The sequence below is a fragment of the Protomyctophum parallelum genome (genome assembly GCF_964188405.1).
Source record: "Protomyctophum parallelum genome assembly, chromosome: 19".
Taxonomy (NCBI): domain Eukaryota; kingdom Metazoa; phylum Chordata; class Actinopteri; order Myctophiformes; family Myctophidae; genus Protomyctophum; species Protomyctophum parallelum.
This window is the reverse complement of record NC_139717.1, coordinates 8,581,592-8,605,413: the sequence shown is the minus strand read 5'-3', so window position 1 is coordinate 8,605,413 and position 23,822 is coordinate 8,581,592. Positions and strand designations below refer to the sequence as shown.

General features: G+C 44.2%; 1 protein-coding gene across 1 annotated transcript; it reads left to right on the top strand.

Annotated features, from left to right (window-relative positions):
* Nucleotides 1-639: 639 nt before the first annotated feature.
* Nucleotides 640-23,402, top strand: LOC310876606 (homeobox protein Meis2-like; the record flags this gene model as incomplete). Its single annotated transcript, XM_083790188.1, has 11 exons — nucleotides 640-851; nucleotides 1,233-1,374; nucleotides 1,609-1,659; nucleotides 2,017-2,067; nucleotides 2,316-2,462; nucleotides 6,898-7,012; nucleotides 16,067-16,206; nucleotides 19,922-19,998; nucleotides 21,975-22,033; nucleotides 22,631-22,720; nucleotides 23,344-23,402. Exons 1-11 carry the CDS (start codon nucleotides 664-666, stop codon nucleotides 23,400-23,402), a joined length of 1,119 nt encoding a protein of 372 aa, XP_083646314.1. The 5' UTR covers nucleotides 640-663.
* Between the last annotated feature and the right edge of the window lie 420 nt (nucleotides 23,403-23,822).

The window sequence follows — 23,822 nt, the reverse complement described above, 5'->3', positions numbered from 1 at the left end:
GGCCATGGACACGAGAACGACGGTTGTTAACTAATCGATTTATCACCGCAGGACAAGACAGGACAAGACAGGACAGACAGGACTGCAACTTACTCCACCCCCGGAACTAATATCAACAAAGTTATTACTGTGACAAGGTCCTCTCGCTGCAAAGAGTATAGCCTACAATTAACCGCACGCAAGTTGTCAACGCGCTTTATTACTGGAACACAACTCAATTGGGGTGTCTCTCTCTCTCTCATGCTGCTGGTGACTTGTCGTAGTGTCGCCTGCTGGTTGATTTGATGCCACTTGGACTGTAGGATTTTACGGCTGCTTCTTTCTCCGGTGGATGTAAAAGTATTTTTGGGGGCGACACGTCGCTGCTGAACTGAACACATCTCCCATATAGAGTGTTGTTGCTGGACATTGCGCACGGGGATGGCGCAAAGGGTATGTGTGGAGTTTGTCCATTGTTTTGTTTAAAATGTCTACAGTATTTCTAATCGACGAGACAGCATTACTATAGGCTAACGTTGCAGAACATTCATATATTGTGTGTGTGTATATAATATATATATATATATATATATATATTGATAATTCTCTTTGCACTTATAAAGTCACCTGAGTTGTTGAATGTTTTCACTCCAGTATGACGAGCTTGCCCACTACGGTGGTGTGATGGACGGTGTTGGTTCCATGTACGGAGACCCGCACGCGCCGCGGCCCCAGGTCCACCACCTGAGCCACGGGCCGCCGCCGCACCCCACGCAGCACTACGGTGCCCACGCCCCGCACAGCATCATGCCCAGCAGCATGGGCAGCGCGGTGAACGACGCCCTCAAGCGAGACAAGGACCAGATCTACGGGTGTGTGTGTGTGTGTGTGTGTGTGTGTGTGTGTGTGTGTGTGTGTGTGCATATTTCTCTCGACATAAAACCCAGTGTGACTCTTAAACTTTTTCCTGTTCAAAAGGATGTGTTTAAAATGTAATTTAATTGTATTCAATTGGACACTGAGGATTTGTCTGGTTTTATGGACGTTTATAAATGTCAAATTGAGTTGGAGCCGTGTCGTTAATTTCTACATTTCTATATTCAACTCAATTTCAACCACAATTAGGGCGAATTAATAATACCAAACTTCCCTTTGTTTAAATAATGGGCTTATTTTGAAAATGTCATCTGATAGCCTATACTAGGTTAATGTGTATAGGCAAATAACAATGGCCGTATCACCTGTGTTTCCAGCCATCCATTATTCCCTCTGCTCGCCCTCGTGTTTGAGAAGTGCGAGCTGGCAACGTGCACGCCCAGAGAGCCTGGTGTCGCGGGGGGTGACGTGTGTTCATCAGACTCATTCAACGAAGACATAGCAGTTTTTGCGAAACAGGTTGGCCTATGACTTTAACGCCTATTAATATATAGCCTCCTCATTAGTAGCTGGCCTATAGCCCATATGCTATACGACGGAGTCGCTTGCTCTTTTTGGCAAGTGGAAATTAAAATTAGCCTCATTAAAAGCTTTAATTTTGTGCACAACTCTTTTATATAAGCTGCAATATGAAATTGTCATAATGGATGAGGCTCGGACTGCATTTATATTGTGCTTCTCTCTCTCTTTTAGATTCGCGCAGAAAAACCTTTATTTTCTTCAAATCCAGAATTGGATAACTTGGTAAGCGTTATTTATTTTATTATTTTATATATAGGCCTATTTTGTGTTTTATTTTTGTCTGATTTAGCATAATAGCCTAAAGCCCAACTTGAGAGATAGTGGGGAACTTAAAATGTCAAAGGCCGTTTTGGCATCTCTGCGGCGGGATGCGACATGCACACTTTGCCCCGGGCATATAGGCCCAAAAGCAGCCTTCAATTCTGAGAACCTGCATGTCCGCATTTCAATATAGAAAAATGTAATTATCTATATCATGCTAAATCACATCTATGAAACATTATGCTGCATGTATTATACATTTGTGATCGCGGGGCAAATTAATTTCCAACTGACATCTTATCTCCTCTCTTTTTTTAGATGATTCAAGCTATACAAGTCCTACGATTTCATCTATTGGAATTAGAAAAGGTAAATATGATTTAAAAAAATAAAACCGTATAGAGGCCTATATTAGCCAGCTAATTATTCCTGTGTTTTATTGATGGCACTTTGTAAATCTCCAACCAATCATTGCTTGACATTTATTGCTGCTGGCTATAAACTTTAATAGATTTATAAACTTACATTTATATAGGCCTACTTAACTTGTTCATGGTCGGTGCTCAATAGGGCCTGCCCTGAATTGAATCACAGCTTTATACTTGAATATTTCTCAGGTGCACGAGCTCTGCGACAACTTCTGCCATCGATATATCAGTTGTCTGAAAGGCAAGATGCCCATCGATCTGGTCATAGACGACAGGGACGGGTGCAAATCAGACTTCGACGACCTCTCCGGGTCTTCCACAAACATCGCAGAACACGTGAGTATAGGCCTATAGCCTGATCTTTCTGCCGGTGGAATTTGTCAAGTAAATCGAACTGAGCCAATCATCCCATGCAAGTTATATGGTCTATATGATATGATGAGTCTGACCGCGAGTTAGTCAAAATTGTATTAGCCTATACTTTTTTTTATTTAGGTCCGTATAGGCCTATCTTGGTTAGACAATACTTATTTAGGCCTATTCTTTTTAAATAGGAAAATAATTTGTGGGAAATTCTTATCAGATAGGCTTTTAGTAGGCCTTCTACACTACACAGAAGTAATTTGGAAAACAGGTCTCCTCAATGCACGTGACATCAACTATCTGTCTAATTAGTGCACCTGCAAGAGGCTTTCCACAAGGCTCTGTCTCGTAAATCTTGGCATAGGTTTTATTATGTATCCCACTGTAGCCTATTGCTATTCTACCCTCCATATCCAGCGCCTTTACTTTTTACACACAATCCCTTTCCAAAACTATATGGGCTTGTGTTGTGGAGCGACCATCAAATGTCATAACTATAGAATGACAATTGCAAATTCTGCCCTGGAAAAGTGGAAATATGCCTCGTGGGTGGTGGCCGCACGTGCGATATAATTTCCATATTTTATTTTATTGTGGGCAGTGCGCACCGTAAATAATAATTCATTAGTCTAAATCAGTCAGACGTAAGTTTGTTATTTTTGCAACATATAGACCAGGCAGTAGTAGGTTTGCAAAAGTCTGTTGAAAGTTTGGTGAAAGTCCATTATTGATTTATGGCGACGTGTTGGTGTAGCCTCAGGCTAATTGTGTTTGCTGTTTGATGGCTGGTGTGTGTCTTGCTGAGAGCCTGCGTGGACCACCGTATGAGACCCTTCATTCTTCGCTATATGTTGGCTCTTTGTTTAAGAACAATCAAAAGCTGGGCACCTCAGATATATTTGATATGGAAAAAACACACAGAATATATTTAAAGAGTGTGGCATTCTACATTGTTGATATGCATTGTAATGTTTTCAAGTGTGTGAATGTGATGACAATGAACATGACTTGGTGGTGGTGGTGGTGGTAGACTAGTAGTCACTAGTGAATCGTGATTGATGAAGATGATCTTGAGGATGATGATAATGATGATGATGATATAGGAGGTTATGTTGAGGATGAGTTTGGGGACAAAATGATTATGAAAGTGATTATGACAATGATAAAAAAGAAGATGTTAGTGTGAAGTGCAGCTGTCGGTGTCATGTTTGGCCTGATTTGATATTTTGCTGTATGACGGCATCTCGTGCCAAAAATAGCTGATCTGAGGCTTGCGGAGCGACTATTTTCTGCGAGCCTAGGGTACAAAATTAAGGCCTATGAGGATGATTAATTTCAGTGTGCCTTAAAGTGCAGCTGCAGCTGTCACTGTTGTGTTTGACTCAACTGTTAAGCCAATAGGATTATTATTGCTTGTAAGGAGGGAGTCTTTGTTAGCTCCTTACCCCCTGCTGTGTCTTTTACATTACGCTCTTCCTTTTTCTGCACCTCCACTCATTAACAAAGTAGCAAATTGAGATGCTGATTCCTTGTTGCAGTGCAGAAGTGTGAGGGAGGTTATGTAAATATTAATACAGTGAGCTGCTGTCCATTTGGCAAGCCTGAACTCATGGAGTGGTGGGGTTGTTGTTGTTGCTGTTGTTGTTGTTAATTGAAGACATTTGTTCCCAAATATGCTGTGAGGAAAAAAAGACACAATTACCTTTATTTTAGAAAACCAGTAGAACCACATGTTTCTTAATTAACAATTGACTGATAAACTAAAAATTCAAAATGTCACTACACATTTGGTATATATGTATATAGGCTTATGTGTGAGCCTAATTAAAGCCAGTTTAAGTGACCGGACAATGTGAACACAAGTGAAATGAGTGTTAAGCCTAATTTATGCTATATTAGACCAACAAACTCATAACGTGTATGGCAGTATGAATCAGGCTTTAGTTTAACTCATTGTGGATCTCATGAGTAGATTTCGACACAAGTTAAAAATAAGCCTCCATTGTGCTGGTCCTCCTGTGATGCTTTCCTCCTATACCTGCTGTGGATACACTGCACTGGGTACAAAGACATGAATGTTAGCGGCTGGCTGCATGTGCTAGGATTCGGATGAATAGCTCAGTGATTCTCAACCCTTTTCATTTGAAGGACCCCTTATAGGCCATGGATGGACCCCCCATTTGATACTATTTTTGAGGGGCGCTAGCCCCACAGGCTTAATGTTTGTTTTTCCTTAAACAAACATTAAAAACCAATGGCATGGACAGAGTTTAATGTTTGTTTTGTCCATGTTTGTTTTGTCTGATAATTACGTCATAAAATATGTATATATAGCGCCCCTCACTTCACACAGGTGTGATTTTGGGATGCCAGTCTAGATCGAAACCGAATGGAACATACAGGTTTATTTGGTCCATTTGGTTCCTAATAATCAATCATTTAGTTGGAAGTTGGAACCCCCTCAAGGACCCCTGGGGTCCCTACTCCCTGAAGCATGCCAGTGTACTATAGGACAGGTGATGGGTACGTAGAGTACTCTTGTTTTATGCAGTAGACTAGACGTGTTTCACTGTTTCCTATAGCAATTCAATTTCTATGCCGACCTCTCAATTAAGCAAACATCCCATATATGTTGAGAAAATACTTTATTTGTAAGTATTTTCTTGTTTGGCTCTTTTTTAATGAACGAGAAGGATATATTATGCCCCCATTCATGGTATTGGATAATGGATATTATCACAGCATTGGTCTAGTTTAGTAGTTGGTTGACCATTCTCTAAGTCAGATTCGATAGCCACAACTTATGTCCATCAGCAGTCACATATCGACTAAAGTTTCCTTGAGCAAGACTCAGTCCTCGTACATTGCAACATATCTACAAAGTGCAAACGGTCAGCTAAATGTATAAATGTACCTGTAGCAACACACTATAGTATTGTCTCATAATGTGCCTTTTCCCTCCATAACAAAGTCTAGCCAAAAATAACTGATGTTTTAGGCAATGGACACTCACTGTTGTTCTGTGGAATATAAATGAGACTTTATGGTCATCCCCTGTTGTATGGTACAGTAATTGGAACTCTAAATTGTTAATAGTGAATCTAGCAGCCTAGCTGAGGTAATGGTCCTCTTGCTGTGCCATTATAACATACCCCAGAGCTTAGAGTAATAAGAGCCGCTTTGATTTGATGGCACCCAAGGCATTCCCTTTTATTTAGGCTATTTGCTTTGTTATTGGAAATACGTGTTGTGCACATTTGAATAGCCATCGTTCCTTGGTGGTCTGCTGCAGGGGCGCCTGCATGTAATTTAGGTGATCCACAAATTAAAGCTTATTCCACTTCCATATAAAGTCACTAAGACACTTGAGCATCAGCTAAATGCCTATATTATGTTACTAACCTAAGTCATTTTCTCAATTTCTTCACCTCCTCAAACACAATTTCCCATCTAGACCCACACAAATACAGTATACAGTGTCGACGATACACGTACATTCCAGGTAATTGGATTCTAACAGATGGGGCGTTGGGTAATAAGACCTTCATTAGCTTGATAAACGCGGAAACACATGGCACCTCCTTGAATAGCCGTGCGCTGTGCACACAGAGAAGTTGTAATTACTGTGCGCCCGGCTGAAGAAAAGGAGGGACTGTGGTCGAGAGGCCTCCATTCACACTGTGCCATTGTCCACTGTGCTTATTCCTGTCATTTGCCGAGCTCTTCATTTGATGACCATACGGCAAACAGCTGACGCAGGAGAGCTTGAAGAGGGAGAAATGCTTGTTTGGCTTGGGGCTTATGGCCGTTTGAGTGTCCTGGCCTATGGTGGTACCGATATATAGGGAGGGATGTACGCAGTCCTTGGTCACAGAAACAGACAGGACACAGGAGGGTTCACACCGCTTCTAAATCAGAACTGAACTTTGGCTTATCAAGCAACTCTAAACTGTATTATTGGTTTAAAGCTCATCCTCAGAGAAAATGGTAATGCAGCTTTTTCTTTATTTGTTTAATTATTCTTATTTGATATCCCTCTCATATGACGTTACTATGTTCATCCTGATTTATACGTGGCTTTATGGAAACTGTACATCTAACATCTATTATTGACTGTTGCTCATCTATTTTTTTCACTACTCTCTTCTCTTCTCTTCTCTTCTCTTCTCTTCTCTTCTCTTCTCTTCTCTTCTCTTCTCTTCTCTTCTCTTCTCTTCTCTTCTCTTCTCTTCTCTTCTCTTCTCTTCTCTTCTCTTCTCTTCTCTTCTCTTCTCTTCTCTTCTCTTCTCTTTCCTCTGCCTCTCTTCCTCTCACCTTCTCTCCCACTCTTGTTTCCTGTATCTGGTATCTCCTGGTGTGTGGACCTCTCCCTGACCCCTCACCTCTGACCTCTCCCTCTCTCCCACAGAACCCTGCTTCCTGGCGGGATATGGATGACACTCACTCCACGCCCTCCGTGGGCACCCCGGGACCATCCAGCGGAGGACACGTCTCCCAGAGTGGAGACAACAGCAGTGAACTCGGTAAGAGTGAAAGAGAACCAAACCCTGTAGTGCCTCCTGTGTTCTCCCTCCTTCCATATCAAAGGTCTGACTTATGAGTGAACCCCTCGCCATGGCAAAGAGCCATGCCATGGGTTTTTAATCTCCAGGCCAACAATCTCATATTGTTACATTTAACTATGAGTACAAAATGGAACCAAATTGACCCATAAGGTTCTATTTGGTTTCATTTGTACATGAGTTACAGACCCGTAAGGGTCCATTTGGTTCCTAACTATCAATCAGTTTAGCTGGAGACCCCCTGGAACCCCCCTAAGGACCCCTGGGGGTCCCCCTGGACCTCACATTGAGAACCTGCTGCCTCCTCCCATATCAAAGGTTTGACTTATGAGTGACCTTTTCTCCAAGGCAAAGAGCCATGCCTGGGGGTTTAGGGGGGAACATTTTTTTTCTCCTTCAGGAAAGCTATGCAGTTATCTCACCTGATAGTTTATCTTGCAGTAATTATACTGATTAAGAAGGTAATCTATGGTCTGGTTAAGGAACCACTGAGAGTAGCTCCTCAAGGCATTGCTTCGCAAAATAAATAAATACCCGAAGACCTGACTTGCTGGTGTTGAGGAGAAATGTTGTTAGGAATCTAGCAAATAATCTTTATTTCATTGCTACATTGACATCTGTGTATTTCTTTTTAAATAATGAGCCTCAGCCCAATAGCCTTTGCAGATCTGTTGAGGCAAAAAGTACCATGTGAACTATAAGTTCAAATAAGAAAAAAAGAGAGAAAATAAATCTCAACATTGCATTTACGTGGCTTTGACTGCTGTAGAAGCTCCTGGTTTTATAGCATTCAGATTAGTAATGTTGGCTTTACATTTGAGCTTCTTTGGTGACAGGTCAGTTAAAGGTAATTAAGAGATTTTTGTGAGTTCATTCAAGTTGGCCTGATTGGTCAGTTATCAGTATCAGCTGCTGCTTTGTTTCTGTGATTGGGGCCCAGCCCCTGGCTTTGTGAGTTGTCCCTGTGTTGTCCCAGTCCCTGTAGGTTAAATGTGATTTCTGATGTGCTAATTGGAGCCTGTGACTGTTTTATGACTTGTTTTTGTTTTTCTGTGCTATGAACCGCAGTAAAAATAGAATGGACTTTAAAGCAACTTTCCACCCAGCTCTGCCCATCAGGCATCAATGGCCGGGGCGCTGATGAGAACAATAGGAGGATGCTTTTTGCAAGACAAGAGAAAGAAGGGATTAAGGGCAACAGTCAGAAAGAGATCAAGACTAGGCTCTTCGCTTTGATTTTAACATTTTGTTTTTTTGAAGATCTGATCTCCACCCCAGTTCATTTTCATTGAAAGTGCTTTGTTTTGTTTTGTTTGGTCTTGCTGCTACACAGTAAATCCTCAGTGTTAAATGTATCCATTTGTAACTCAAAAGAACCCATATTGACCCTTAAAGGTAAAGGTCCAAATGGACCTTTACAAATCTATTTGGACCCCAGTTAAAGAGGTGTAAGTTATGTGTTTGTAAAAATGTGCTAAATCATTCTATATTTTCATCATTGCCATAGATATAGTGTTGGTTCAGTAACAGGGGTCTCTCAAGCTCTATACAAAAAAATGCTTTTACTTTTCAACAAAACCTTTTATTTATTTATTTGTCCACAAAAATCACTTACAGCCCTTTTAAATGAGATTTGACTGCGTATACTTTAAGTTTAAGAAGTCATCCTTGAGTACATGGTCCCCTAAATTGTATGCCGAGAGAGGCAGAGCTGAGAAAAGAGGAGCACAGTGTGAATAGCTTCTTTCCTTTAGGCTTTTTTTAAACAACAGAGAGGGGAAAAACCCATGGTCCCTGCCCTTTTGACCCGAGGAGAGAATGCATAGAGGACAGGGGGGGGGGGGGGGGGGGGAGTAGAAGACCTCCTGTGGGTATGGAGGGACCGGGCAGTTGATGTATTGAGAAACAAAGGAGAAGAGGAGTTCAGAATGATCACAGCTCAGCCTGGTGGGCTAGTAGGATACACCAGCATGATACCTGCTGGCTTCTCCCTCCCTGGGTCTTCTCTGCTTCCCGTATTCGCATTCTAGAGAAGCAAAACAGAGGATATGAATGGGAAGAATGGCGAGTCACTGGTTCAATCATGGTAATCTCCCTTTGGTATAGATAAATGTCATGGAAAATAGCAGCCTTCAAAGCAGGAATATTCAACTAAACTTGTGCCTAATCAAACATGGCTTACATGACATTATCAAACCATTTGTGGTGGTAATTTTAAACCCTATAGCCTTATATACAGTTGACCGGGGTCAACACATGCCTCTAGGTCCCTTCTTATTCTTCGGTCTACAGGTACACTGCAGATCTCAGAAAATTGCCCAAGTACTACAATGTTCAATGCTCTCCCTTCTCATTGACATCTAAATAACATTCAAGTTGAGAATGTTATGTAGATATCATGTTCTTTCTTTAGACAGACGCTTGGTTTCATGTTTAGCTGGTATCCCGTTTCTTTGAAGCACTACAGTACATTGTTCGCTTTGAACTTATGTGATTATTTTTAGCCTCACGTTTGTTGACAAACCCTCCTCTGAATTTTGCACTTGTGAGCCACTCTGGGAAGATCTGCTAAATGCCTAAATTGTTCTTAACGTAGTAGGGAAAGGACATCCAGGTACAAACATTGTTAGTGGTGTCTTACACCACTAACACCACCATGCAATAGCATTTAGATATCCCTAAAGCTCTTCAAAGCACCTGCTACATTTAGTTGGAAGGCCTCTATTGTCTAAAGGTTATTAGTCATGCCTTCCTAGGCAGATAAAACCTTTCTAAATCCACTGCCCCATCTTATTGTGACCACAAAGTGGTGGCATTGTGGTTTCACTTCAAATATCCGCTCGCATACTCTCACGAGATTGGAGGATACTTCTGGCATTGTGGTTTCAACCTATCGGCTGACCACAGCGCATGTTGCTGCCGCTCGTGGTTATGGCTGCCCACTCACTGGGGAGCTAACCAACAGGCTTATACCGTGTTTTGGCTTGCTCCCTTGTAATCTGTGTGATATGCAGATGGACTGTCTTTGATACCTCAGCCCCCAGGAGGACTGTCGATTGGCCGTGGCTTGAGGGCTGAGTTATCTAAGGAATGTTTGGGATGGGGGAGGTTGGTTGGCTGGGGAATTTGGGGGTCGGAAGAAGGCTTTGAATGCCCGTCACAGAGGCATGACATAAAACAAAAGAGAGCCAAGTAGGACTTGCAAAGAACCTGTATACTTTGCAAAAATTAAATACAAAATGGAATGTTGCAATCAGGATGTGTCGCATATTTCCGTCACATCCGGAAGACGCAGGGGCGGGGCGGCATCCAGTTGCTGAGATACGGCAACATACCAGTGACATCACAGCACAGTGGAATTGCAGGCTAAATGTACCTTTAGAATATGTCATCCTGGCGTGTCGAAAGAAAGAAAGAAAGAAAGAAAGGGGGAGGGAGGAGAGAGAGAGAGGGTAGGGGGTAGACAGATGGAAAGGTGGTGGTGTGACAGAGTGGTGCAAGTGCAACACAAATGAAAACACAGTCCATGAGAGAGAACGCGAGAGAGGGCGAGAGGAGAGACACGGAGCAATTATGATTATAAGAGTATGACAAAGAGAGAGCCTAGAGACAGACTACACGAGAGAAAGAGAGCAAGAGTGGACGTTGTTAGATGGAGAATCTGAAGCCATCACCAGTTCCAAATCAATAGGTGCCGCTGCATATACAAACCAAACTCTCATAATCTTCCCATCAGTCTCCTGGCACAGAGAGGACGTCATCGCGTGTCTGTCCTGGAGACATTCCAGGCTGCTCCTCTTAGCAGCCGTGTGCCTCGTGCGTAATGAGGGGAGGGGCTGGCAGGTGTCAGAAGTGATGGATCAGGGCCCATGCAGAGCTCATTAGACAGGCTGCGATGGCTTTGCATCACCGCTGTAGCCCGGGGTACGGCAATCAGTTCTGCTAGCCACTTTGCACCCGCCGCCCGCGGCCTCGCGGACCCCACCGCCCTCGGCCGACACTGGGCTCATTCTGGGGATCTGGAACCCACCCCGAACTCATGCCGTCGATGTCCCTTCGTATCATCCTCGTCGTAAGGCCCCTAAACCCCAGACATCGGCGCTCAGTGCCACGCATTACCCAGGTTTTAGCCGTCGACTTCTATAGTCTAGAGGACCGAATGGGGGCTCCATTAAACAAACAGACAGAAAAAAGTGTGTGTGTATATATATAGTATACAGTATATATAAAGGTTAAAAAAAGTGGAGCAAGAAAGCAATGATCTGAGCGACTTGTATTTCATATCTTTGGGTGCTGTTTTCTTCTCGAGCCCCGAGGCGATACTCCAGCCCTCCCTGAGGCAGTAGACACACACACACACACACACGCACACACACACACACACACACACACACACACACACACACACACACACACACACACACACACACACACACACACACACACACACACACACACACACACACACACACACACACACACACGCTCACACATCTCCTTAACCAACCCCCCTCCTCCTCTGTGTCACGCGTGCAGACACAGGGGCAGGCAGGCAAGCCAAGCAGGGGTGGGGGTAGTGGGGGGGGCGGGGGGGGGGGGGGTTCTGACTTTGAGAGTGCATCGTCACACACTGGCTTAGATTGGGCCCGAGTTGCCAGGGAGCAGTCAGAAGCGATTAGCGTAGCGCGGTATCTGCCCTGCGGCCTTCCCCTCTCTGGAGGAGAAGGAACAAGACGGAATGAGAGAGAGAGAGAGAGAGAGAGAGAGAGAGAGAGGTGGGCAGGGATGGGTGAGGGTGAGTGAGGGGATAGAGCAGAGTGGCTGCCTTAGATATAATTAGGCAGAGTGGACGAGTCGTGTTTGTTCTTTCTTTCTTTCTTTCTTTCTTTCTTTCTTTCTTTCTTTCTTTCTTTCTTTCTTTTTTTGTAGATCAAATGAAAATCACACACAAACTAGAAAAAAAAACTGGGGTCTATTTAATGCCTATTTGGTGATTGGAATTGTGTTGATAATTATCTATCCACCAGCATTCTTGAACAAATGTTTACGTTTATGACCCGATTATGTAAAAGTTTAGCTGTGGTGGTGCACAATGAAAAAGCACGAGTGTGCTTAATTTCACACAAGAAGTATTACTTCTTACAAGAAGTAAGAAGTAAACCCTCCCTGACGTAAAGCGTAGAAACAACATCAAACCAATGGCCTGTCCTTGACTGGAACCTGCATGGGCGCACCATCCGTCAAGACTCTCACCATAACCCCCTCCCCACCGCCATCACCAAGCCCCCTCCTCCGGCCCCGACGACGCATTGCGCATCCTTTCTAATGTCAATATTCATTAGCTGAAATATTTATGCATGAATATGGCGCCGTTTGATTGATGTATCCCCAAAAACAAAAAGACACGCCGGGGCAAATCTTAAGAAAAGTAGGGTTCCTGTCCCTCCCCGGGGGAGGAGTTTCTCAGATGCATTATTCACAGTGCCCTCCAGGCAGGCTTTCAAGGGTTCTCTGCCCTCGGGGCAAGAAAAATAACCACCACTGTTAAAAGTAAATCATCTTTGCCTGATGCACAATTAATGTGCAGAGAGGGACAGAGGGAGGGAGGGAGGGAGTTGAAAAAGAGAGTGAGAGCGATGCAGAGACAGAGAGAGAGAGAGAGAGAGATGAGTGCTCCTGGCGTGCTGAGTGAGAAATGGGGGGCAGAAAGAGAGAGAGAGACAAGCCTAGAGACACGGCGGGAGAGAATTAGAGAGAGAGAGAGATGGAGGGAACGCGAGGGGCGGAAATCTGTGTTTAAAGGGAGCTTTCTGCCTTGATGTGTGGAAGGCTTCCTGCAGGAATCAAACGAGGACACCATGCTAATGATAAGAGGAGAGAGAGGGAGAGCTCTCTGCATGATCCTGTGCCACATATAGAGTTGGCAAGGCATGCGTGCGTGCCACGTGCGTTTGATTGATTGATTGAAATCTTTATTAACAGTTTGTAGAATTTACAGTACATTTTAAGCACAAACTCAATACAAAGACTGTCAACTGTGAGTGGACGACCCAATTAAGCATTACACTTGTTTACAACAGGGTCCACATTGTTCAATTCATCAAAACATTTAAAGACATACAAACATTTAGAGACATACAAATAGACATTTCTCTGTAGGTAAAGAACAGAACAGGAATTCATCATATGGGAAGCAAAAAAGGGAAAAGATACTATATACAGTGAGGGAAAATGGGGTGGGGGGGTGGGGGGGATTCAGATTTTACAGAGGCCAGTTTCGAATTGCAGCCATCCGTAGGTGCCCTTTGAGAGCGGTTTTGAAGGAGTCAAGGGATTCACATGTCTTAATGACTGTTGGTAGGGCGTTCCACATTTTGGTGGCATAGGAGCGAAAAGAATTTAGTCCCTTGTTTGTGCCGAATCTGGGTTGTACATGGTTTGTTGCACTCCCTCTGGTGTTGTGGGTGTGGACTTCGTTTACATTAAGGAAGTATTTAGACAGGTACATGGGTATCTTGGTGGTGTATCGAATCTTGTGGACCAGACCCATTGCAAGATGCTGTACTCTGTCGTCGACCCTAAGCCATCCCAGCCTGTCAAAGTGGGCAGGGGTGAGGTGGGTTCGGGGGGTGAGGCCAAGTAGGAGCCTGACCAGTTTGTTTTGAGAGGTCTGGAGCCTTGTTTTAAGGGCCTTTGAGGTGCTGTGGTACCAAGAGGTGGATGCATAGTCAAAGAAACCTTGTACGAGGGCTCCTGTTAAGGTCTTCAAGGTGTTTTTGCTGACCAGTGAGGAGATCCTGTAAAGGAATCTTGTTCTTTGATTGACTTTTTTGATTACGTTGGTGGCCATTTTATCACCGGAAAGATTGGCCTCCAGGATGGAACCTAGGTAGGTAATTTCATCTTTTCGTGTGATAATATTGTCACCCACTCTAACCAAGAAGCCATCTGCCTTGCTGAGTTTACTATTTGATCCGAAGAGGATGGATTCAGTTTTTCCCAGGTGTAAGGATAGTTTGTTATCAGCGAGCCAGGTGCAGATTCTACCGAGTTCAGAGCTGAGGGTCTTTTCAACCTGCAGTTTGTTCCTGTCCGAGACCAGCAGTGCTGAGTCATCTGCGAACAGGAACAAGTTGCAGTCACAAGCTGAAGTCATGTCGTTAACATAAATTAGGAACAGTAAAGGCCCTAGTATGCTTCCTTGTGGGACGCCACAGCTCACTGGGAGGGGAGGGGACAGTGTTCCGTTCACCTCCACCATCTGTTCTCTCCCCTCCAGGTAGGATTGCATCCAGCTCACTGATGTGCTATCAAAACCAATAGCTTTAAGCTTGTTAACCAGTATGGAGTGGTTCACGGTGTCAAAAGCCTTTTGGAGGTCCAGCATGACCATGCCGCAGTATTTTCCAGCATCCACCTCGTGTTTGATGTGGTCGCTCAAATAGAGGAGGCATGTGTCAGTGGAGTGGGATGTTCTGAAACCAGATTGGAACTCGTACAGCAATTTATTAGTGGCAAGATACTTTTCAACCTGTTCATAGACTATTTTTTCCATCACTTTCGAGATGGAGCTTAGAATAGAAATAGGGCGGTAGTTGCCGGGTTCTAATTTACTCCCTTTTTTGTACAAGGGGGTTACTTTGGCCAGTGATGTGTGTGCGTGCGTGCGTGTGCATGCGTTGTGTGTGTGTGTGTGTGTGTGTGTGTTTTGTGCAGTGCCCTGCCCTGCCCGCTTTCAGCATCAAACACAGCAGGGTGCTTGTCGTTTCCACGGCGAGGTTTTTGAGTTTGTTATTGTGTTTGCCTTCTCTCTCTTCTCTTCTCTCTCTTTCTTTCTTTCATAATTCTCAGTCTTTCTTTCTTTCTTTCTTTCTTTCTTTCTTTCTTTCTTTCTTTCTTTCTTTCTTTCTTTCTTTCTTTCTTTCATAACTTTCAGTTTATCTCTCTCTCTCTCTCCATCCCCCCCCCTCTCCCTCTCCGGCCCTCACTTTCCCTATAAGGAAATCATTAGTCCTATTTCAAACAGTGGGGGCGGATAAATAAATAAGAGGGCTCGCGGAGGCTGCACGCTGCAAGCCCCCGAGTCCAGCCGGGCCGTGGTTTTGAATGTTCATTATTTCCTGTCAGGGCCGCGTGGCGGCTAACCCCGCAAGTCATTACCTCATGTCAAACGCGGCGGCTCAGATTGAATTAATAGCTCTCGGTTTAAAGTCCTCTTCGTTATCCGACGGCGGTGGCCAACAACAGCCGAGGAAGAGGTTGAGGTGAGAGAAGCATAGAGGAGCCTTGCTGACTGTGTCACGCACACACACACACATACACACACAGTCAGTCGGTATACACAACTACTGTGTGAGGTAAACATCCAACCTCACGCGAAGTTCCCTCCATTCGATATGTGTTTATGGGGGATGTAAGCACTTAGACGTGATCTGATGTGACTAGACAGACAGTGGAGTACCTTTGCCTCGTCTTCAGAAGACATGTTAGTGGGAAATGCTTAGTGTGCAGTCTGAGACGTATAGCACGGTGTTAGAATGTCCCCATGACTTTCCCTGTCCTTCATCTTCGCCCTATAGTCAATGTCGCCCTAATATTGACCTACAGTAACCGATCCTATGACCTTTCTGTTATGGAATGTTGTCTAATGACCGATGTCCAATGTCAATGTATTATTTACCGGTATTTAACTTTCCTTGATTTGCTTCGGCCAGTTTGAACTCTGAAGTAGACACTTTGTGTTGAAACATCAGTGAATAAATTCCCATTGCGCTGCGGCTACGCATCGTTCTTTTTTCTGGGGCACACTGTTGTTATTATAATACAGTGAAATACTTGTGCTCTAGATACAATCTCTACCTACCACAAAGGACCCCCCCCCCCCAAAGAACACAATACAGACCTAAATAGATTGTGTACAATTATGAAGATGTGGTAGTTCTGTGCCAGTACATCTTTGCTGCTGTCTCCCTCCCCTAACATGACTTATCTCTCTCTTCCTCCGCTGATTCCCAGGAGACGGCCTTGACAACAGCCTAGCATCGCCGGGCACGGGGGACGAGGACGACCAGGACAAAAAGAGACAGAAGAAGCGAGGAATCTTTCCCAAAGTGGCCACAAACATCATGAGAGCGTGGCTCTTCCAGCACCTCACGGTGAGGAAAATGAACGCCGGCGGCCTCTCCATCAATGCAACAGTTTGAAACGACGCCTCTTGCCTCGCGCTGTGGTTTGCTCTCCCCCCAAAAAACAAAACATCTCAAGACGAAACTTCGCCTTTGTTCTATTATATGTGAATGGAGCAAAGAACAACTTGTGCCTGAAGACATTTGGTTTTTTTTTTTGTTTTGTTTTGTTTTGTTTTTTGGGGAAACTCGACCCAGGATTTTACAAAAAAGGCCTCTGTTCTGAATCGGGTGTGACTGATTCACACGTTTGAAAGTGGGATGCCGAGTGAGTCCCCATACAGAGTTGAACCTTTTTCATCAGAGGCCCAAAAGACACCGCCATTTCTATCTCCTTGCTTTTCTCTCCTTTCTCTCCTTCTCTCGCTCTTAGATGTATTATAACCCCTCGCTTGTTTGGTTTGTAAAAGGCCCACACAATCTCCTGCACAGGCAATAATCCTTTCCTCGACAAAAAAAGAAAGAAAAAACCTTTTAGATTTTTTTTTCCAGTTTGGAAAAAGGGGGGATAATTGAATTATCCTCTCTTTCCCTCCCCGTCTCCTTTTCAGGTCTAATTTGTTAAGCACAAGTGTTTGCTGGGGCAGGATGTGCCTGTGAGAAGTGAGTGAGAGGGGTGATGGTGGGGTGGGAGCTTTGGACCCTCTGAAAAGGCCCTATTGCAACACCCAAGCGATCAAGCATTCATCAGCGACGCTGTGGGGGTGAAAGGAGCCTGGATTATGTTTTGTCCAACTTTTACGGCGCTCTGCGGTGTGTGTGTGTGTGCACGTGCGTGTGTGTGTGTGTGTGTGTGTGTGTGTGTGTGTGTGTGTGTGCGTGTGTGTGCGTGTGTGTGTGTGTGTGTGTGAGCGCGTCTGTGTGGGACTGCGCGTGGGTGCCTGAATTATACAACACAGCTTTGCTGCAAAGTTAATAAAGATACGATCCAGAGAGACAAAGACTTCGCTAGTTTTAATTAACTACTTAATCACTTAACCAGTTAACCACCAAAAAATAAATCTTAATTATTTTGACTAGCCTGCAAGCTCGCTCAAAAATAGCCAATCTACATGCTCACAGTGTGAGCGAGTATAGATTTAGAAAGAATGTATAATATGTTTTATTACACGTTCCGCCTATAATGACATGCTGCCCAAAATGTGGATGCAAGGGTTAAAGTGGTATATGACCAGAGCTTGTGTGTATGCCTTCGGGCCTTTGTGCGTGCGTGCATGCGTGCGTGCGTGCGTGCGAGAGAGAGAGGGCGCGAGTTGATACGCTATTGCTCTCCATCGCTAGCTTCAGCGTCTCTCATGCCTTTGTGGTCCTTCTTTCTTGAAGGATCTCTCTGTAGTTCCTTCAAAAGGTCCCCTTCTAGGGGAACGCTTTAGAGACGGCAGCTGTGAAAAGTGTACATTCATTATATTATTCATTATCAGCTCATTTGCCTGGTCATAACTGTTGGTTTCCTTTCAACCCGGGGCCTTTATACTCATTCAATTCAAAGGTCTGTGGCAAACGTTCAGTTTGGCATCTGAAGAGAAATTGGCTTATTGCAGTGGATGTGATTTATTTATGTATTTATTTATTTCAAATGGTGAATGAGTATCATCATGACCATTGGCTATATTATTGTATCATTTTATAAAACACAGGTCAGTGATGCCATATGCATTATTTTTTTGTTTTTTGGCTTTATTGATAGTTATTAGTGAAGACAGACAGGAAAGTGGGTGGGAGAGAAGGGGAGAGACATGCAGCAAAGGTCGTCATGAACGGGACTCGAAAACACAACGCGCTGAAAGGCCAGAGCCCATATGTGGCATGCGCCTGGACCACTTGGCCAGCAGGCGCCCCGACCATATGCATTCTAATAACCATTCTACTATTACAAAAAGAACCCTTTCAGCAGAAATGTCATCACCACTAAAGACCCTTTCACATTCCTTAAAATATAATGTTGAAATGCTTATAATGCTGAAACTCAAAACATTATGGGATAGGGGGAAGAAGTGCAAAGACTTTGAACTAAACCATTGGCATCTGGTCAACCCGTGAAGTACGATAAAGCAGTGGTTCCCAAACGGTGTGCTGAGGCCTGCAACATCAGACCATAAGTCCAGGTGCACCATGGGATTGACAACCGCAAATTTCTATTGCAACAGCTATACAAAAATATATTAATTTATTCAATTTTAATGTCTATAGTACTATATATTATACTTTCTTAATATTACCCAATACAGAGGCGAAAAAACCTACTTTCAACCTGTGTCCCTATTTGGGGCACATTTATTTATTTTGAATTTATTTATTTCTTTAATTATACATTTATACAAAATGTGCCCATTGGTGTGCACAGAAAGGTTGAGACCCACTGCTCCAGAGAACTCTGCTCTGTGCCAGTGTGAAGCAGTGGCGGTGACAATGGCATCATTTTGGAGGTGTGATTAGAAGGAGGAGCACACAGTGATCCATCACTGCACTGTCAGACACCAAACTGGGACCTGAACTGGACGATTACTGGTGACCACAATGGCCTTTGTCCAGAAACACACCCTCTGTACACACACAGTGTGTGTGTGTGTGCGTGTGCGTGTGTGTGTTCCCGTGCATACATTTGTGTGTATATTATGTGTGCATATATGTGTACCTACACGCATGTGCATTTAATGCACTTAAGTTACATGTGTGGTCTTGCATGTTGTGCATGTGCGTAAGGCACCATGCTTGCCACCGTTTGCTTTTGTACACGCGTGCGTTTGTGTGCGCGTGTATATGTGTGTGTGGGCGCGTGTGTGCGCCTCTGCCTGAAAGGCCAGTTTAAAAATGAAGTGGTTGGGTAGCTCATCCCTCACCGATGACCACAGGAGGTGGCTGCCTGCCCTGACAGCAGCAAAATGGGGACGCGCCCACGACCCCGCACCCAGTACACAGGTCACCTCTGTCTACCATCTGCCACCACCCTCCTCCCTCTGTCACACAGCCAGCACAGAGACACCAGAGTCAGGGGGACACGGGGGGAGGTTGGAGGGGACATGGGAGAACATGAGGGTGGGGGGACTGGGGGGCCGGCTCTCATTCAGAGCTTAAACAAAACCGCCATTGTGCGTCTTTGTATTCTATCCGATCATTTGTCAAGTAATGTCAAATAATGTCAAATATTGTCACACAAAGCCACGCGCTTTTAGTCAGAAGTTCTCTGGGGAGGCGGCGCCAAGTCATATAGGACATTAGATGGGTACCTTTTTCACTGTGTGTGCGTGCGTGCGTGCGTGCGTGCGTGCGTGCGTGCATGCATGCATGCGTGCGTGCGTGGCTAGAGGAGTTGGGTGTCTTAATGCGGTCACAATCATTGTCAATGTGTCAGCATGTGATTGCATTTCATGACTTCTTCCAAGTACACGAGACAGCACTTAACCACATGAACCCGAGTGTCCCTATTCAGGGGGGAGATTGTTAGTTTTACAAGTTCACAGCGCGTTGCAATGTGCTGCGTTGTGAGCTTGTAGATCAACTATTTCCGGCAAAGAGGCGGTGTAGAAAGAGAAAACGTTGGGGCCTATACAACTCTGGAGGACCCTAACTAAGTATATAGGGATATGTGGTTATGGACCCAGATGTTCTCCATGAATGCTGCATGCTTCTGGCTGAAGTGCTGACATAGTTTTTTCATGAGCTTTTGTTTTTTCTCCCTTTACAGCATCCGTACCCCTCAGAGGAACAGAAAAAGCAGCTGGCACAAGACACCGGCCTCACGATCCTTCAAGTGAACAACTGGTGAGCAAATCTAGAACGACCCCTCTATGTGTGTGACGTCACAGAACCTATTTCTGTCGTCACGAGCACACGTGCGCGCACACACATGCACACGCACATGCACGTGGGAGCGTACACACAAAACCACTCCGTTGACTGGTGTGCCCCATGGGTCTACCCTTGGCTCCCTGCTTTTCTAAGGTCTGTGTGTTTAAAACTATTGAAGGCTTTCTCTCCTCTGGATCTGTATTCACAAATAAGTGTTGGATAATTTGCATTATGAATGAATCTGACTGGAACAGAGAGTAACCCTCTGCAGACGTGTTGTGCTGCAAATGAGACAGAGTATTGCAGCATAAGAGGGTTTTCCTCTCTGCAGTCTGCTGGTCTGTCTGCTCTGCATGCACCATCTATCTTCTCTGTCCGTCTGGGACAATCAGAAACATTAAAGGAGAAGATAAACCACCCCCTCCTCTCCCCTCAGTTCCCCCCCGACTCATTTTACATGTATGACATGATGGATTAAAACATATCCTGGCCTTAGCACCCAGAACCCCTTTTTATGGATGGCTTAGCCATTGGATAAGTGTGTGTCTGACTGTTTATGCGCGTGTGCGCGCGTGCGTGCGTGCGTGCGTGCGTGCGTGCGTGCGTGCGTGCGTGCGTGCGTGCGTGTGTGTGTGTGTGTGTGCGTGCGTGTGTGCGCATGTTAAAGGAGGAGCCTGCACCCAACTAAATTATCACATGAAACCAGGTCCGTCCTATAGCTTTTAGCTTTGCTCTGCATCCAGTTTTGTATGGATATATCATCTCATCTGAAATATAATTTCATTGTATGTAATATGAAGATACTAAAAATGTATTGCCCACTCCCTTGGGCTGGCCACTGTACATTTGCACACACATGGAATTTGTCCTATGCTTTTACGCCATCCGAACTATTCCAAGCAGGGAGCGCTATTAATACAGCACTCAAGGAGCAGTTTGGGGTTAACCACAGGAACCCTAGTGTGTCTATTCTGAGGGCATCATTTAGTGAAAATAGCAGATCCACAAGCTCAGGAATAATATGACCCCTGGGGGACTCTGGTCAACAAAGTTTAATAGGGTTTAAGTACTTAAGTGTCTTGCTCAGGGACACAACCTATTGCAATTGTATTGCTGATGTTATATGCATTGTTGTTGTTTAACAAGTACAGTGCTGTGGAAAGGAATTAGCCCTTGAGGGACAATAAAGTCCCAAGCTTTCAGACAGAGCCACAGGGTTTGAAATTGAGATTAAATGAGATGATATCGCCTCACCACAATTTTAATCTTCTCTTAAAATTCAATGAATGGGCCTCGCATCTATCTATCAGGTTCTTGCCGAACATCGCTAATTATATAGCAGCACACCCTAGTCTAATCCGCTGGATTTATAAGAAGATCACTGGGTTTTAGTCCCAGCTCTCTCTTACTATAATACAGTTATCAAAGAGAGTGAATGCGCATAGCCTTCTGTCATCTGGGAGTATCAATAGTTAAAAAACATTGGCAGAGCAGTTAGCCTTATTACAGCCTGAGGCTATAGAGCTAAACCTAAATCAATAGATTTTTTAAAAGCACTGTGACTACACCCCCACCCACCCCAATACCCGAGATTATGTCAATAGGAATAGACTACATCATTAGTCTATTTCCCAGAGAGACGAGAGCCGGACAGTGAGAGAGAACGGGCTGTGACTTGGCTCCAAAACAGAACACAAACTTGTTTCATGTTTCCAATTCAGCATGTTTTGGTTGATGCAGTGACATTTGGTGATGTCCTGAAAATCTAGAGCACACGCATCATCTTAAAAACTTTTAATATGTGCGAAAAATACTGTCTGACATTTCGACAGCATGGCCACTTCTTCAGAGAGATAATATACCCTATATGCAAAAACTATTGTGAAAACAGGACGACAGATTTGTCTGGCATTTGTAAATAATTCTATAACGTTGCTCTGTTCCTCCAGGTTCATCAATGCAAGGAGGAGAATAGTACAACCGATGATTGACCAGTCAAACAGAGCAGGTATAACATTGTTTAAATCCATTCATCACACAAAACATTACACACACAGTCAAATTGACACCTAAGTGCCTGTGACCCAGAGAGTGCACAAATAGAACCAAATGGACATTATGGGTCCATTTGGTTCCATTTGTGCACCATTGAACACTCAGGATTTCACAGTGCACCTTCTACTTCTATTTTCATTATTTGGTGGACACTTAATATACAAATCAGGTCAAATTAAGAGATGAGCGGCCCACACAAGGGATGTTAAACTCCTAACCTGGTGGTGTGCATTGCTCTTTGTGTAAAATAGATGGATATAAGTTCAATTCAAAAGTTTGAATCTTGTCAAGCACAGTCCAAATGTGAACTTGATCTCTTTACTTTACAGAGGGTATGTGGACTTCAAGCAAACTTGAGAGAATGTTCTGTCCACATTACCTTGATGTTCTTTACGTTCTTGGGATTATTGAGAAACAGCCATTTTGGCTATACTGTCTAACCATTGCCCCAGCATATGAAAATGTGTATTTGACCTACAATGGCTTGACATTTTAAATCCCTGCATTGGTTGGTCAAATGTAACAATTAACTTGTTTTCTTCTCCTATAGTGAGTCAGGGTTCAGGCTACAGTCCCGATGGCCAGCCAATGGGAAGCTTTGTACTCGATGGCCAACAGCATATGGGCCTTCGACCTGGCGGTAAGAAATATCACTTTTTGAGCTCACTTCCTTTTTATTGTTTCTCTTTTGGGGTGTTGATATTGGATTCGTTTTGAAGAACAAAATCCCAAGACATCGTTCACTCTGGTATTGATAAATGAAGGACCATCCACCGTACACCAAACACAATATACTATTAACGTCTTTGCATGTGCAAAACGGGGAAAACGCCTTTATTGAATTTTGAGATAATGTGGTGGTTAAGCTTCTGCTCTGGAGTCTTGCATGCCCCTGCCTTACCTCCTGTGCTTGCAGTTTCCACAAGATTAATACATTTCTTTATTAAAGCGGCTAACAAAATTAAACCTTTCTCATGAGCAAAAGTAGATCAGAGGAAAAAAGCAAAGATGTAGTCTGTTGTCCATTCACTGGATCGAATACTGTCATATACAATACAATCATATCTCTGGTAACGTTCAATGAATGTATTTGTACAAATCTGGCTTTCCATTGATAGTTTAACCACATTAACCCAGTGTCCCTATTTTGGGCATGTCATTGTATAGGCGAAACAATCTCAAAACTAGACAGTGGGGATAAGTGTCTGTGACTTGCAGAATTGAAACCTCTGTCTTAACGACGTCTGTTCTGACCCATCACAGGACCAATGGGTGGCATGGGGATGAACATGGGTATGGACGGCCAGTGGCACTACATGTAAACACCGCTCCCCCCCCACTCCACTGAGGCAGGCCTGACGAACAGGGTGATGTAAGTACACTGCAAAGCCCTGAGTGTTTGTTTACATGAATAGGACTGTGCGTAGTACAGTTCCCCCCATTATATCTCTTATTTGTTTCTCTCCTCTCCTCCATTCCAATCTCTCTTTTTCTCTCACTCCTTCTCCCTCTCTTTTCTTCATTCACTTTGTCTTTTCCATATCGCAGTCTCTTTTCGTCGCTCCATATTCGTCACTTCCTCACCGACGCCATTTCCCCCCGCTACCCTCGGTCCCCCATTCTGTCTCCCCCTTTCCTCTCCGTCATGCTGCCTCCCGCCCGACCACTATTTTCCCTCTCCCTCCAACCCTCCTTCTATGGCCCCCCGATCTGATTAAGAATCTGGGTAATGCTCCCCCCCC